General features: G+C 33.0%; 1 protein-coding gene across 6 annotated transcripts in view; it reads left to right on the top strand.

Moving 5' to 3' along the window:
- The window catches only part of LRBA (LPS responsive beige-like anchor protein), an 841,444-nt gene that overhangs the window by 394,273 nt on the left and 433,453 nt on the right, over positions 1-13,718 (top strand). For all 6 annotated transcript variants that reach the window (XM_064585149.1, XM_064585150.1, XM_064585152.1 and 3 more), the window contains one exon: positions 1,344-1,452. In XM_064585149.1, the coding sequence (XP_064441219.1) occupies positions 1,344-1,452 (109 nt within the window). The remainder of the gene's footprint in view (positions 1-1,343; positions 1,453-13,718) is intronic.

Below are 13,718 nucleotides of genomic sequence, written 5' to 3'. Positions count from 1 at the left end.
CTCAATGGCTTTTTCCCTCAATTTTCAAAAAATATTTCCCATTATCTCTTCAATTATTGCTCTTTTTGAATTATTTGTCTTTTTTCCTTACTCTTGATTCACACCTGTTAGACCTTTTTACCATCTTCCATATGTCTGTTATTTGGTCAGGTTTTCATCATTTTTCTTACCATGGTTCTGTTTAGTTGTCATTGACCTATTCTTCAGTTAAGTTCTTCTTTATGAGTTTAATAAGCTGGTAAATCTATTCTTAATTTCATATTTGTTTTGTTCAGTGGTTTAACAGTTTCCAGTCTCTACTGGAATTCTTTTTCTTAGAATCTGTTGTCCTGAACCATAACTACATTTATTTCAATGTTCAGATATGAAACTTCACTATCTCGATTGTCTGAGTTGTCTTCTATTTGGTTTTCATTCTTTTATTGTTGTTTCTTTTTATTCCTATTAATTGGTGATTGACTGTTGGAAATTATATTTAAAATTACAGGGGTAAATGTAAGTCTCTAGGTGATGAGATCTTCCTCTAGGGATTTCCTTTTGATTTCTGATTACCAGTTAGTCTAGGTGCTGATTATGTTAATTTAGGACTGAGGTGATTCAAGGCTGGAGTTTTTTAAAATTTTTGTGAGAGTTTGCTCTGTTTCCAGTTTGCCTGGAATATAGTTCTCCTGTGTTGGTATGTCTATTTCTTTTCTCCTTACCTTGTGAGATTTTGAAATTTTTGTTTAGCTTTTTGGCTTCCTCATAATCTAAGTGAAGATCACTATAATGTTGTTTGAGAGTCTGTTTTAGTGTCTTTGAGGACTGGTCTATACTCTTTCTTAGGGTATACTTGGGTTCCTTTTGTAAGCCTGGGTAATCTAGGATCCCTCAACCTTGACAGCTTATAACATTCAATTTTTGTCTCCCTAGCTCTGTAAAACTCTCTCTGTTTAGCTTCTCTATTTCCACCTGTAAAAAGTAAATGGTTCAATGAAAAAAGTCATGCTGAATGTCATCTGTGTGCTTTCTTCTCTAGGATCTTGGCTCCTTAAATCGTGGCTGCCTTGTAAACTCTCCAGTACCTTAAAAAAGATTAAAACACAAATTTAATCCAGCAGTTTTAGTTGTTTTCCTTGGACAGCTAGTTGGATAAAAGCTAATCTGCTGTTGCCAGGAGGATAATTTTTTGCTATTATATCCTTTAATTATTTAGTGTGACATAATGGCACTTCATTGGGTATGATGGAGTAAACATCCTTTCCTGCCCCAAATAACAAGATACATTGGCTTTGAGCATTGATTAATTATATATATTGTGTGTGTGTACATTTATTTATTTGACAGTATTCATCTCTTTACAGGTTGCTTAGCCAAACAATGAAGGATCATCTAGTAAGAGTAGCAAATGAAGCTGAATTTATCCTGAGCAGGCAACGAGCAGAGGATATTCACAGACATGCAGAATTTGAGGTAGGTTAAACATGTGGTAGGTGTGAGGAAATTGCCATTTTTAATGGTAATTGTGGGAAACTGCATAGGTAAAATGGTCTCAGCAAATATATATCATCACAAAATTAAATATGAATTTTTGAGAGTCATGGGGGATTCTGGGACGATAGTACAGTTCTCTGTAGCCCTCTCTTCTCAACTCCATTTTATCTACAAGTTGCTCCATGGCAGCTTCTGTGTTTGGTTGACCTGATCTTAACCATGTAAGTGGGTTTGGCTCTGGTAGTTTTGCTATAATGTGAGTTAGTGAAGGACTTTGGCCCTCTCTGGGAAAGGCAGAGCTAATTAACCAGAAATGACAACCAAGCAGAAATGGAAATTGCTTTGTAGAGACAAGATCTTACAGGTTCTAGGGAGAAGCTGAAACACAGAGGCATGAAGTCTCTTTTCCTTTGAGGTATGAGACCATGCTAATATTTGTAGCTGAGGAAATGAGGGAGCACACAGCTTTCTTTTTGAGTCCTCATAGGGAGAACAAGTGACAGACCCATCATGGGACCACTGCCTATCTTGGCAGTTGTGTATGAACATGTGTAACGAATATGAAATCAGAGGAAATTAATGGTGCTGTGGGTATATAAATTATCAATATTCACAACTGAAGTGAAGTAGAAAATTTGACAAGAACATTTGCTAAGAATTAGAAAAAAAAATTAAAAAGTACCATCTGGGTTCTTTAGAAAATGTTAAAAGCAGATAATTCAAATGTTGCTGATATTCTTCCAGTGCATTAAAAAAGATGCACTCCCAGGACATTTTATATAGCTGTCACAACATGAAAAAGATACTGGAAAAATAAACTCTAGAGGACCAATTTCATTTAAGAATATGGGTACAAAATTCTAACTAAAACTTGACCAACAATTTAACAATACAATGAAAGAATTATATAGTGTGTCCACTTAGAATTTACTCATGGAATCCAGAGATGGTTTAATGTTAAGATGCTTACCTACAAAATAAATTATATCAACAAATTAAAAATAGAAAAATCATGTGAAGGTATCAATAAATGTAGAAAGAAGCATATGATAAATTTTAGCAACCAGCCTAATGTATGTAATAGTTTGAATATGATAAAGACTTTACTAAACATTTTAAATGGTGAAAGCCATTTTTCTTAAAAAAAGAAGAGTGATCCCTACTATCACCGTTATATAACATTTTTTGATGTTTTTGTAAAGGTGAATATAGTTAATGTAAATGCTAGAAAAGAAGAAATAATAATAATTTTAGATTTCTAATGCTATGGGGTAGGAAAATCTAAGAAATTCTTGAACATTTTTCTACCAGAATTAATAGGGACTTTGGTAAAATTATTAGATATAAGATAAATATGCAAAAAAATAATATCGTTTGTTTGATGACTAGCAAGCAGTAGTCACTAAGAATGGAAATCAGTAATACAGTCTGTTTACAGGTAAGACAAAAATACTATTTTGGGTCAAATTCTATAAGAATGCACGGATACTGTTTGGAACAAAACTATATAAAGCTTAATACAAAACAAAATATAAGCTACCGGAAAGTCATTCTGTACTGGATTGTATATGTTGCTCTGTGTGTGTGTATGTGTGAGAGGGGGGACAGACAGAATCAATCAGAAATAAATTGATACTTATAGAAAGGTTGTTAAGAGTAACACAAGAACTCTTGTTTACCCTTCTCCTAGATTCTGTGATTCTTAGTTTTATTATATTTACTTTTCTCCCTCTTTTTATGTTTTTCTGAATTTGAGAGCAAGCTGAAGTCATAGTGATCTTCTCTTTTTAATTTCTTCAGTGAAAATTTCCTATGCCTGGTCTGTGTTTTAATTCTGTACAGTCCTGTATATTCTACACAGTTATTAAATCAGAAAATTAACATTGGTTATAACTAATATTACATTGGTTATTATTTAATCTACAGACCTTACTCATGTTTTCTCAGTTTTCTCCATAATACCCTTTATAGTCAAAATGAGGTAATTTTAATGTCATAAAAATGTCAGTTTTTCTCACATAAATAAATTCAGTGCAATATCCTTTAGTATATACCATTCATTAAAAAAAAGTGGAGTAATTTGACACTTAAGTATCCTTTAAAAATGTCCAAATATTAAATACTTACAAATTATATATTCAGATATCCAAATATCCAGATAAAATGGGAAAATAAATGCTTTTATATAGCCCTAAGATTTATGAAAAAAGAATATTGAAGATGTACTTGCCTTTCCAGATATACAGTACTAATTAATACTATAAAAGACAGCATATCCAAAAAAATCTTCCCTATGGAATAAGGGAAAAGGGATGAAAGATGACATAGTATATATTTTAGGAAAATATTTAGAAAACTATAAAAGTGGAACTAAGGCATATGAGGGAAATTTCTAACCAAGACAGGCACTTCTATTAGAAACTATAAAAGTAAATAGCTGTTACTACCCATAACATTAAGCTGAGGAAAGATATCAACAAATGTGAAGACATAATAGAATGTGAAAGACTGATAAATTAATATGTTCACTATATTAATAATTTTTGTGAAAGGATCAAAAAAACCCAAAGACATATATTCAGAGGATTTGAATAGGAATTTCACTGAAGAATGTAAGTAAGCAGTAAGATATAAAATGATAATCAAAAACGCAAATATTCAAGGAAATGCAGATTTCAGAAATCATGATCTTTCACTTCTCTGTTCTCAGATTGGGATAAAGTAGAGTGATAAGTAAATAGAGTGATGTACTCCTGAAGAAGATAGAGGAGATGGGCAGTGGTATTTTTTTATATTTTTAGTGGAAATGTACATTTTAAGTGTTGGGCCATATGTATTTTGATAATTATATAGATACACACAAATACTCATTTACTCAATATTCCTATTCTGTCAGTATATTTTTTGGAAATAAAAAGTACTAGTATATAAGGATATACAAAGAAGGCTCTTCATTGCAGCATTGTATGTAAACTCCTAACAGGTAAAACTGAGGAAAAACAGAAGTAAAAGTCTCTGTGACAAAACAAAACAAAAACCAGTATTTTCTCAAAGAATAGGAGGTTAGTAAATTATGATAAAATTACATGGTCAGTGGCTTATTTTTTTAAATAAGAGCTTTATTCATGTCATTGTATTTTAAATTGCATATTTCAATTTGTAACCTGTTATGAAGGCTGAGGACATTAGTCATCTTATTTTTTTTTTTTTCATTTTTTTCTCTTCACTTCCCAATTTTTAAAGTTATACTTTAATTTTCATATTGTCTAAATATATAACATTCATGTTTTACAATCACTGATAGTACTTGAGTGATTGAAAATATTTAAATGGATTCATTACCCCCCTTTTATTAGTCATAGTTTATTAATTCTAGGTTCCTTCTTTATTTTTATTAAAGATTTTATTTATTTATTTGACAGAGAGAGAGAGAATACAAGCAGGGAGAGCGGCAGGCAGAGGGAGAACCAGGCTCCCACTGAGCAGAGACCCCAATATGGGGCTTGATCCCAGGACTCTGGGATCATGACCTGAGCTGAAGGCAGACGCTTCACCAACTTGAGCCACCCAGGCAGCCCTAGGCTCCTTCTTTAGACTCAATTCTTAATTGGCTTAGGTTTCATCATTTTTTCCCACACAAGGGTTCATGTGTGCTGTACAATGAAAATTTTTTCATGTTTAAGAACATTTGCCTTCTGTCTTTATATTTGAATGACATCCTGATGAGTTTAATATTCTTGGCTAACACTTGCATTCCTTTAGAATTTTGTAGACATTCCTTCTTTGTCTTCTGGCTTCAAATGTTCTTTCAGAGAAGTTTGAGACCAGTCTGATATTAGCCCTCAATCGACTATTTGCTTCTATTGTGTCTGAGATTTCTTTATTTGCCCATGAAGTTCATCTCTGTAACAGCAGTATGGCTCAATATTGAACATCATTTATCACATTTTCCTGGAACATGGTCTTTTGTTATTATCTGCAAATTCACATTTTTCCTTCAGTTCTTGAAATTATATTTTGAAATATTTTTTCTTTTTTTAAATATTTTTAAAAATTTATTTATTAGAGAGAGAGCGGAGCTAGCAAGAGAGAACATGAGTGGGGGGGAGAGGCACAGAGAGAGGGAGGAGCGGACTCCCCATTGAGCAGGGAATCTGATGTGGGGCTTGATCCCAGGACCCCCAAGATCATGACCTGAGCCGAAGGCAGACACTTAACTGACTGAGCCACCCAGGTACTCCTGAAATATTTTTTCAATTTTATTTTCTTTTTTTTAGTTAGCAACACAATCTATGTCAGATATGCCTTTTTGTCTTTTGTATCTATCAGTTATTTCTTTTTGTGCTTTCTTTGATCTCTAGCCATCAGTAATTAAATTTTTAGTGTTTCATTTTGTTTGTAATGCCCAATCTTTGTAATTTATTCGTCTCTAATGATTATGTTTTGTTCTTTATTTAGGTCTTCAACTTCTCTCTTTATCTTATTTTTTTGTGTGTTTGAGTTACATTTTTGTTAGGTTGTTCATTAGAAGAAGATAATCTTGAGGTTTTTTTTTTTTGTCACATTCTCTTAGGATTCATTGTCATTTGTATAGAATCTTTCAGTTTTATATAAAAATTTTATTATTAGGTCATTTTTATTTTATTTTTTTAAAGGATTTTATTTATTTATTAGAGAGAGAGAGGGAGTGAACAGGCATGAGCAGGGGGAAGAGGCAGAGGGAGAAGCAGAATCTCTGCTGATCAAGGAGCCTCACGTGGGGCTTGATCCCAGGACCCTGAGATCATGACCTGAGCCGAAGGCAGACGCTTAACCGACTGAGCCACCCAGGCACCCCTATTAGGTCGTTTTTAATGTATTCATTGATTGGTGATATATTTTTGCATTGTTACCATGCTTTTACTTTTCATCTTGTTCATTCTTAGAATGTTCTGCCCAGATAGTCTGTTTTGTTTAGACAAACAGAATATCTTAATCACTTCTTCCCTTCTCTCCATTGTATGTAAAGCTATTTTTTTCCCTTTCTGAACTACAGTTTGATGTTTGTAATTTGATATTTGCCCAATATTGTGCAGCTTATCATGAAGAGAGGGAGAGAGATCTTTGAAATAGGTGAGGAGGCTTTCTTAGCACACCTAAGTTTTGCTTTCTTTTGTAAGGTTTTAGGTATCTTCTGCCATGTTTGTTCCATCTTATTAGAAGCTATGGACAATTGTCATAAAGGAAAAATGTGCTTAGGTTTTGAATCCTTATTCGTCATTTCAGAAAATAATCTCGAGTCTACTTCTGTCCTGAGAAATTAGGCCTATATTTTTGCTTCCTTGCTTCATCAGTTTTTGCTCTGTAGGTTTTTCTAGCATCTTCAATTAGAAGATGCAAAGAATAACAATATGTGCCCAGTTTGTTTCTCTCCATATATGAAGGTGTTAAGAAAATTTCTCAGAATTTTGTCAACTTAATAGTATTGCTTTGGGCACATGGGACATGGTTAAGAACTAAACTTTGCTGCACCCTTAGCTCTAGTTCTAGTATCTTTATTTTCTTCATGGCAACCAATTATTTAATGTTTGGTGCTTTATGTTATGTTCCTTTTGTTGCTTGGTTATTTTTTATTAATTTTTTTTTGTTCAAAAAATTTTTTGTTTGCTAATTTTTTTAGGAATTGAAGGAAGAAAAAAAGTTTTTAATTGCCATTTCAGCCTACCATTCTAACCTGGAACTTATTCCTTAGTGTCCTTTCTAAGTAATTATGGAGAAGTTACTTTGTGACTCTTGGTTGAGATTGTAGTTCATTCTTTTAATTCATTCCTTTAAAAATTTTTTAGTTATGATGGTAGTGGTGTTATATGTGTTTTTATGTGTATGAATGAGAGAGAATGAGGAAGGAGAAAACAGGGAATTGACAAGAGGAAAAATACTTCTAAAACACTGTGTTATGCAAGAGATTAAAGTGAGTGGACCAAGAGAGTGTGTGTGTGCACGTGTGCATGTGCACAGTTCTAATGAGGGATGATGGTGACAACACTAGCTCATAATGCATGAGTCCTTATGTTGTGTGAGGACCTTTATGGGTGCTTTGTAGGTTTTAACTAATTTAATCTTTACAGTAAAGCCCTGAGGTAGAACTGTTATATCTCATTTTATGAATGAGAAAACAGCATAAAAACACAGTTACAACTAGAATCCAGATCTAGGCAGTTTATCTCTTAATCTGAAATTTAGGTATTTGGCTCACATTTTATTAGATTTCTATAGAATATGTAAATAGGATTTAATCTTTGTCAAACACAGCAGCTTTATTCTGAGCTGTTTAGTTTTATGCTTTATCTAGTACAGTTTTTCATTTTAATCTTTATCATCTTGCTATGAGATTTGCAATATTGTATAGTAATATTATAAAGCATGATAATAAAATACCAAAATAAAAACAAATATTTCTAAACAAATTTTATTGTTACTTAAATTTTTAATAGAGAAAATATATTTGTTCAACTGTTCCATATGAGATTCACGTTTAAGAGACCAAACATGTTTTATATACTAGTCTTTTATTTTCACAGAAAAATAATTCCTTTTGTTTATATCAAAAAAACCCCAATTAATTGAGGCATGCTCATGTTTAATATATTTCTAACTATATTGCTCTGAAATCTGAAAAAATACTCTACATGATGCATATTTTTTCCTAGACAGCTTATATTGTAAAGGTTATCTATATGCAGCCTTGAATTCATGCTATGCAGTCTTTAATGATATATCTGAACTTTACTGCTAGTTAGTTCCTCCTGCAAAAAAGAGATGTTGTCATGTATTTAATGTACCATTTGTGGTTGTAAAATAGCTGACTTGTTTCATTTATTATCAGGGGATTGGTGACAGTGTAGATCTGAAATGCACATCTCTTTAGTTCATTGCATGATTATCATTGGAGTGGGATATCCTTGACATCTTTTGTTTTTGATTTATGTAGATGTTCCTTAAGTGTCATGACATCATTGATTAGGTGTACATCTTAACTTTCTTTTTTAATCTTACAGCTATAAAAGGAATGTTTATTAAAAATTATGTTGTGAGAAACATTGGACCCTCTTTGTAAATATGGTATATGTATTGGGTGTACACAGTTTACAACAACATTTTTGTTAAAAAATTTGTCTATCGAAGTAGTTTATTTAAACTCATGACATATCTGTAAAACTTGTAATCAAGATTGTCACATAACAATTTAATTTTTAGGCATGTATGGAAGTTAAAATGCACTTCAATAAGAATTTCTTAATGTCTTTTTGGCTGATGTTCCTTTGAGTTTCATGTACCGTACAGTAGAACTCTCTCACTTAGCTTCAATAAAACTGCAAATTAGTGGCCAGGTAGCTTATTTGAAGTAATAAAAATAGATGTTTTTATGAAAATAAGACCATGAAATGACTTGATTAATTCTTAATATAATTCTATACATTTTTTAGATGAACGATTTAAATATATTTTCACATTAGTGAACAAACTATTTTTCAATAAAATGGTGAACTTTTTTTTTTTTGCCAGTTTAAGTACTTTAAAGATTTTAAAAATTAATAAACAGTTCTGTGGTATCACATATTTATGCCCATACCAAGGATAAAATAAATCCTTATAATAGTCTTTTGAGGTAAATATTGTTATTATCATCATCCAACTTTTACAGATAAGGAAACCTGAAACAGAGAGGTTAAGTGATTTGTTCTGGGTCATACAGCTAATATGTGGTAAAGCTAGGATTTGGATATAGATCTCAGTTTTAAGTTTTAAAATATCTGAGATATTTTTCTTTGTATTGTATAAGACTCTAATTTAATTTTGTGCAAATACTTTAGGCAGTTTTTCCAAAATCATTTGTTTTTTGGTCAGTGAAGCTTTCTTTGTATCATATTACAGTGTTATTTGTTAGGGCTTATTTCAAATGATTTTTTTGTGTTTCATACATTTTTTTTTTCCTTATTGATCATCACAGTCATTAAGCTAATGCTTTTTTTGTTTTGTTTTGTTGGGTGTTTTTACTTATCATTATGAAAATTTAAATATTATAAAAGTAAAAGATTAATGAACACTCATCATTTAGATTTAACAATTACAACATTTTGCCACATATGCTTGTTTTTTTATCGAAGTGTTTTAAAGCAAATTGCAGACTTTGTGACAACTGACCACTTAATACTTCAGTATAAATTTCTAAAGCATGAGACTACTTCCCTATGTAATTACATCATTATCATTTGTAAAAAGAAGTAATAATTTACTAATATCTCTAATATCTAGTCTATAGTCAGATTTGCCTCTTAGTGCAAAAATGTCATTATCAGCTACTTGTCCTGATAAAGATCCCTTCAAGGACTGTAAATTATAATTAGTTGTTAGGTGCCTTTAGGTTTTTTTTTAATTTGGATCAACCAAATCGTGCAGAAAAGTAAAAAGTTCTTTACAACATAATGTTAAAAAATTTAATGACATATAATTCACATACCATACAGTATATCCATCTTAATGTACATTTCCTTGGCTTTTAGTGTATTCAGAATTGTGCAATTATCACAAATTTTTTTTATTAACATATAATGTATTATTTGTTTCAGGGGTACAGGTCTGTGATTCATCAGTCTTACACAATACACAGCACTCACCTTAGCACATATCCTCCCCAGTGTCCATCACCCAGCCACCCTATCCCTCCCACCGCCCTCCCCTCCAGCAACCCTCAGTTTGTTTCCTGAGATTAAGAGTCTCTTATGGTTTGTCTCCCTTTCTGGTTTCGTCTTGTTTCATTTTTCCCTCCTTTCCCCTATGATCCTCTGTCTTGTTTCTCAGAATCCTCGAATCAGTGAGATCGTATGATACTTATCTTTCTCTGATTGACTTATTTCACTTAGCATAATACCCTCTAGTTCATCCACGTTGTTGCAAATGGCAAGATTTCATTTTTTTTTGATGGCTGCATAATATTCCATTGTATATCTATACCACATCATCTTTATCCATTCACCTGTCGATGGACATCTAGGCTCTTTTCATAATTTGCTATTGTGGACGTTGCTGCTATAAACATTGAGGTGCATGTGCCCCTTCAGATCACTACATTTCTATGTTTGGGGTAAATACCCAGTAGTGCAATTGCTGGGTCATAGGGTAGCTCTATTTTCAACTTTTGAGGAACCTCCGCACTGTTTTCCAGAGTGGCTGCACCAGCTTGCATTCCCACCAACAGTGTAGGAGGGTTCCCCTTTCTCTGCATCCCTGCCAACATCTGTCATTTCCTGACTTGTTAATTTTAGCCATTCTGACTGGTGTGAGGTGGTATCTCATTGAGGTTTTGATTTGGATTTCCCTGATGCCAAGCGATGTTGAACACTTTTTCATGAGTCTGTTGGCCCTTTGGATGTCTTCTTTGGAAAAATGTCTGTTCATGTCTTCTGCCCATTTCTTGATTGGATCATTTGTTCTTTGGGTGTTGAGTTTGATAAGTTCTTCATAGATTTTGGATACTAGCCCTTTATCCAATATGTCATTTGGAAATATCTTCTCCCATTCTGTTGGTTGTCTTTTGGTTTTGTTGACTGTTTCCTTTGCTGTGCAAAAGCTTTTTATCTTGATGAAGTCCCAATAGTTCATTTTTGCCCTTGCTTCCCTTGCCTTTGGCAATGTTTCTGGGAAGAAGTTGCTGCAGCTGAGGTCAAAGAGGTCGCTCGCTGCCTGTGTTCTCTTCTAGGATTTTGATGAATTCCTGTCTCACACTGAGCTCTTTCATCCATTTTGAGTCTATTTTTGTGTATGGTGTAGGGAAATGGTCCAGTTTCATTCTTCTGCATGTGGCTGTCCAATTTTTCCAACACCATTTGTTGAAGAGACTGTCTTTTTTTCCATTGGACATTCTTTCCTGCTTTGTCGAAGATTAGTTGACCATAGAGTTGAGGGTCATTTCTGGGCTCTCTGTTCTGTTCCGTTGATCTGTGTGTCTGTTTTTGTACCAGTACCATACTGTCTTGATGATGACAGCTTTGTAATAGAGCTGGAAGTCTGGAATTGTGATGCCGCCAGCTTTGCTTTTTTTTTTTCCACATTCCTCTGGCTATTCGGGGTCTTTTCTGGTTCCATACAAATTTTAGGATTATTTGTTCCATTTCCTTAAAAGAACTTGATGGTATTTTGATAGGGATTGCATTGAATGTATAGATTGCTCTAGGTAGCATAGACATTTTGAGAATATTTGTTCTTCCAATCAAGAGCATGGAATGTTTTTCCATTTCTTTGTGTCTTCCTCAATTTCTTTCATGAGTGTTCTATAGTTTTCTGTGTACAGATCCTTTGCCTCTTTGGTTAGATTTATTCCTAGGTATCTTTTGCTTTTGGGTGCACTTGTAAATGGGATTAACTCCTTAATTTCTACTTCTTCTGTCTTATTGGTGTATAGAAATGCCACTGATTTCTGTGCGTTGATTTTATATCCTGCCACTTTACTGAATTCTTGTAAGAGTTCTAGCAGTTTTGGGGTGGAGTCTTTTGGCCACTAGAGTGACGTCCCTCAGCAGAGCAGACTTCTAAAAGTTCCGATTTTGTGCTCGCTCCTCTATCACTTGCCGGTAGCCGGCTGTCGGAGGCTCCCTCCCCACCGCAGTCTGTCTTCCCGTATATCGCCTCGGATTCACTTCTCATGTCCTACCTTCCAGAAAGTGGTCGCTTTTCTGTTCATGGGATTGCTGCTATTCTTTTCTTCGATCTCCTGTTGAGTTTGTAGGTATTCTGAATGGTTTGATAACTATCAAACTGAATTCCTGGGACCAGGCGAAATTTAGGTCTCCTAGTTCTCCGCCGTCTTGCTCCTCCTCCCAATCATCACAATTTTTATTATCCTAAAAACAAACCCTCTACCTATTATCAGTCACTCACCATTTTCTCCAGATTTAGACAGTTATTCATCTGCTTTCTGTCTCTACAGCTTTGGCTATTCATATAATTGAAATCATAGTATCATGTAATATGTGGTGTTTTGTGACTGTCCTTTTGTTAGCATAATGTTTTCAAGGGTCATTCAAGTTGTAGCTCTTCTAGGGTTAAAAAAAATAGGGAGTCTGTTCTCTACTACAAAAGGATAATTACTTTTTAGAATTTAGTTCATTTTTATAAGTTTGCTGTTTGTCATTGTTAGGATTGGGGCGGTAGATTCTTCAAACTTTGGTGTATTCTTTAAGAGGCAAACATCCTGTGAGTTTTTTTTTTAACTTTAAAAAAATTGCTAATATATTCATATTTCTAACCACACAAAAGAGGTTACAGGAAAAACTGCATTGCAGCATTTTCTCGTGGGAATCTGCATTTTCATATTTTGCATTTTGGCTTTTTTTCCCAGAGATATTCAATACAGAGAATACAAATATGCCCTGTCTTTTTACAGTAATGAATGCATGTTATACATACTGTTTTCTTGCATCTGCTGTTCCTTTTTAACTTAAAACTGTATCTTAGCATTGTCAGTATATACTGAGTTGTCCTCATTTTTTTTTCCTTTATTTTATACAGTAATTGTAATTTTTGGATATCTCTCTGTGTATAATTATTATTGTAATGCTAGGTTCCATAATTAAGCATTTATGTTTTTCCTAGTCTCATCGAATTACGAAAAGTGCTACAGTTACAATTTTGTAGTCTTCATTTTGTTGGTATTTATGTCTATAAGTGGCTACTGAATTTTCTGTGTTACTTTATTAAGATTATATTTTTTTACTATGAAATCTATAATAATGCTGTATGTTAATAATTTTTTTTATATTCTCTTATATTACATGGGTAAATCCTACCAGATTGAGCATTTTTTTAAACAAAACGAATTCTTACATTTAAAATGATTTTTGTAATTATTCATAAGTGATGTTGTTTCCTTTTTATATATACTGATGTTATAAAATATATATAGATTATTTTTAAAAAATGTTTTCAAATAGCCAAGAGTTGGACTTATTTATTGATGGTTGACTTAATTGTTTTCTAATTCATTAGCATGTTTTGGTAACTATATTTTTCTCTTCTTTTACATTCATTTTGGGTCCCCCCCCTTTTTTTGTTAATTTAAATGCTTAGTTTCACTCCTTTTTAAGATGATTGTAATTCTGAGGACAGCAGTGATCTCATCCTATTGCTTTCACATGACATTCTCATTATTGTTAGTTTGTAAATAGTATAGTTTTTGGTTCAGTAGTTCTTTAATATCCAAGAGGATT

The sequence above is a fragment of the Mirounga angustirostris genome, unplaced genomic scaffold (assembly GCF_029215605.1).
Source record: "Mirounga angustirostris isolate CCGP_5_RB_7025 unplaced genomic scaffold, mMirAng1.0.hap1 SCAF_2, whole genome shotgun sequence".
Lineage (NCBI taxonomy): Eukaryota > Metazoa > Chordata > Mammalia > Carnivora > Phocidae > Mirounga > Mirounga angustirostris.
This window is presented reverse-complemented; position numbering and strand designations above follow the sequence as displayed.